The sequence below is a fragment of the Meleagris gallopavo genome, unplaced genomic scaffold (assembly GCF_000146605.3).
Source record: "Meleagris gallopavo isolate NT-WF06-2002-E0010 breed Aviagen turkey brand Nicholas breeding stock unplaced genomic scaffold, Turkey_5.1 ChrUn_random_7180001854197, whole genome shotgun sequence".
Classification (NCBI taxonomy): domain Eukaryota; kingdom Metazoa; phylum Chordata; class Aves; order Galliformes; family Phasianidae; genus Meleagris; species Meleagris gallopavo.
The window spans coordinates 5,674-9,292 of record NW_011120659.1 but is presented as its reverse complement, the minus strand read 5'-3'; the positions used below and the strand labels follow the sequence as shown (position 1 = coordinate 9,292).

General features: G+C 64.6%; 1 protein-coding gene across 1 annotated transcript in view; it reads left to right on the top strand.

Moving 5' to 3' along the window:
- Position 1: 1 nt before the first annotated feature.
- Positions 2-3,619, top strand: part of LOC100547657 (cadherin EGF LAG seven-pass G-type receptor 2) — a gene marked incomplete at both ends in the record, with an annotated part of 9,286 nt that continues 5,668 nt past the window's right edge. The window contains 1 exon segment of the mRNA XM_031557547.1: positions 2-2,615. Within this exon segment, the coding sequence (XP_031413407.1) occupies positions 2-2,615 (2,614 nt within the window).

Sequence of the window (3,619 nt, the reverse complement as noted above, 5' to 3'; positions counted from 1 at the left end):
GCTCTTCGCCATCGACCCCGATACCGGCGCCGTCACCACGGCCGCTCCGCTGGACCGCGAGAGCAAAAGCAGCCACGTGTTCCGCGTGACCGCGGTGGATCACGGCACGCCGCGGCGCAGCGCCATGGCCACGCTGACGGTGACGGTGAGCGACGCCAACGACCACGACCCGGCCTTCGAGCAGCACGAGTACCGGGAGAGCGTGCGGGAGAACCTGGAGGTCGGCTACGAGGTGCTGACGGTGCGCGCCACCGACGGCGACGCCGGCCCCAACGCCAACGTGCTGTACCGGCTGCTGAACGCCGGCGGTGCCAACGAGGTGTTCGAGATCGATCCGCGCTCCGGCGTCATCCGCACCCGCGGCCCCGTGGACCGGGAAGCCGTGGAGGCGTTCGAGCTGTTGGTGGAAGCCGCGGATCAGGGCCAGGAGCCGGGACCCCGCAGCGCCACCGCCACGGTGCGCATCGCGGTGGAGGACGACAACGACAACTCGCCGCAGTTCAGCGAGAAGCGCTACGTGGTGCAGGTCCCCGAGGACGTGCTGCCCAACACGGCCGTGCTGAGGGTGACGGCCACCGACCGTGACAAGGGCAGCAATGCTGTGGTGCACTACAGCATCGTCAGCGGCAACACGCGCGGCCACTTCTACATCGACGCGCAGACGGGCGCTCTGGACGTTGTCACCCCGCTGGACTACGAGGCCAGCAAGGAATTCACGCTGCGCATCCGTGCGCAGGACGGCGGGCGGCCGCCGCTCTCCAACATCAGCGGTTTGGTCACCGTGCAGGTGTTGGATGTCAATGACAACGCGCCCATCTTTGTCAGCACTCCCTTCCAGGCCACCGTGCTGGAGAACGTGCCCGTGGGCTATTCTGTCATCCACGTGCAAGCCATCGATGCCGACTCAGGGGACAACGCCCGCCTGGCTTACAGCCTCCTGGAGACCGGCGCCGGCTTCCCCTTCGCCATCAACAACAGCACCGGGTGGATCGTGGTGGCCTCCGAGCTGGACCGGGAGGCGGTGGACTTCTACAGCTTCGGGGTGGAGGCGCAGGATCAGGGCAGCCCCCCCATGGCGTCCTCGGCCAGCGTCAGCGTCACCGTCCTGGATGTCAACGATAACAGCCCCGAGTTCACGCAGCGCGAATACAGCGCCCGCCTCAACGAGGACGCGGCAGTGGGCACCAGCGTGCTGACCGTCTCCGCCGTCGACCGCGACGCCAACAGCGTCATCACCTACCAGATCTCCAGCGGCAACACCCGCAACCGCTTCTCCATCACCAGCCAGAGCGGCGGGGGGCTCCTCTCGCTCGCCCTGCCGCTGGACTACAAGCTGGAGCGGCACTACCTGCTCACCGTCGCCGCCTCCGATGGCACGCGCCAGGACACGGCCCAGGTGGTGGTCAACGTCACCGACGCCAACACGCACCGCCCCGTTTTCCAGAGCTCCCACTACACCGTCAATGTCAACGAGGACCGCCCGGTGGGCACCACGGTGGTGGTCATCAGTGCCACAGATGAGGACACGGGGGAGAACGCCCGCATCACCTACCTGATGGAGGACAGCATCCCGCAGTTCCGCATCGCGCCCGACACGGGGGCCGTCACCACGCAGATGGAGCTGGACTACGAGGACCAGGTGTCCTACACGCTGGCCATCACAGCCCGTGACAACGGCATCCCACAGAAGTCCGACACCACCTACCTGGAGATCCTGGTGAGCGACGTCAACGACAACGCACCCCAATTCCTCCGCGACTCCTACCAGGGCTCCGTCTACGAGGACGTCCCCGCCTTCACCAGCGTCCTCCAGGTCTCGGCCACCGACCGTGACTCGGGGCTCAACGGAAGGGTCTTCTACACCTTCCAGGGTGGTGACGATGGTGACGGCGACTTCATCATTGAGTCCACCTCGGGCATCGTGCGCACTTTGCGCCGCCTGGATCGGGAGAATGTGCCACTCTATGCCCTGCGGGCGTACGCTGTCGACAAGGGCGTGCCAGCCAGAAGGACGCCGGTGGAGATCCAGGTGACGGTGCTGGATGTCAACGACAACCCTCCAGTCTTTGAGCGCGATGAGTTTGACATCTTCGTGGAGGAGAACAGCCCCATCGGGCTGGTGGTGGCCCGCATCACCGCCACTGACCCCGACGAGGGCCCCAACGCGCAGATCATGTACCAGATCGTGGAGGGCAACATCCCCGAGGTCTTCCAGCTGGACATCTTCTCCGGGGAGCTCACCGCCTTGGCCGACCTGGACTACGAGGCCAAAGCAGAGTACGTCATGGTGGTGCAGGCCACCTCGGCCCCGCTGGTGAGCCGTGCCACCGTCCACGTGCGCCTGCGCGACGCCAACGACAACAGCCCCCAGCTGAGGAACTTTGAGATCGTCTTCAACAATTACATCACCAACCGTTCAGGCAGTTTCCCCGGCGGGGTCATCGGACGCATCCCAGCCCGAGACCCCGACGTCTCTGACAGCCTCACCTACTCCTTCGAGCAAGGCAATGAGCTCAACCTGGTGCTGCTGGACCCGCACACCGGGGACCTGCGCCTCAGCCCGGCGCTGGACAACAACCGCCCGCTGGAGGCCATCATGAGGGTCTCGGTGTCAGGTAAGGACCCCCTGATGGGGCTGTTTTGGGGTGTTCCCTCCAGATCTGGGGATGTGCTGATGGTGTTTTGTCCATCCCATCCCACCACAGGTCCAAGGGCAATCGGGGTCTCAACACCCCCTGCGTCCTCCCCACCTGGGGGTCCTGGGGGGGTCCGATACCTCCATTCATAGATTTTTGTAGTGGGGGTCCAGGGCATTGTTGCGTGGGTTTGGGGCTCCCGGAGCCCCATGTGTGTGTTTGGGGGGTCCTGTATGGGGGCTGCACGTGGGTGGGGGTCCCAGCTCCCTGTGTGTGTCTTCTGGGGGGGTTCAGACTTTAACATGGAATTGTTGGGTGCTGCTCAGAGGTTGAGGGGAGCGATTCTAAGGGTGTGGAGGGAGTGGCTCCCGGGCCGCCCCAGGGGCAGGGAGGGAAACTGAGTCACTGCACCTCATGGGGCTGGCACCCTCCCACCTGGCTGGCACCATGCGGGGGCACCTGGGGGCAGTGCATCCCCCCCGGAGCTCCGTCTGGCATGGGGGTGACGGTGGGGACAGGGACCCTGCTGAGTTCAAGGAGTGTTGGGGATCCAGGCTGCCCCACTGTGTTGTAATGGAGGAAACAGAGGGGTTGGCCAGGGGCCTTCAGTGCTCAGCCTTTGGGGTCTTTGGGAGCAGATAACAAGGGTGGGAGTGTTTGGTTCCCCTCCCCCAAATGCTGCTTCCCTTCCCGTCATTTCCCTGCAGCTTCCCCATTAGTCCCACTTTGAAGGCATGTGGGGGAACTTTCTCACCCCATTTATAGTCAGGACAGCTTGAGTGCAGAATCCCCCCTTCCAAATCCTCCCCCCAGCCCCCATAGCACGCTGCTTGCTGCTGTGATTTCCCCCATCCCAATCCCTGTGTACCTGCCCCCCCCACACTGCCATTCCTGCTCCAGCCACACAAAGGGGGTGTGCTGGGAGCCCCCCCATGTCCGCCTGCACAGGAGCCAAGGAACAAAGGCTCTGGGCATAGCTGGGC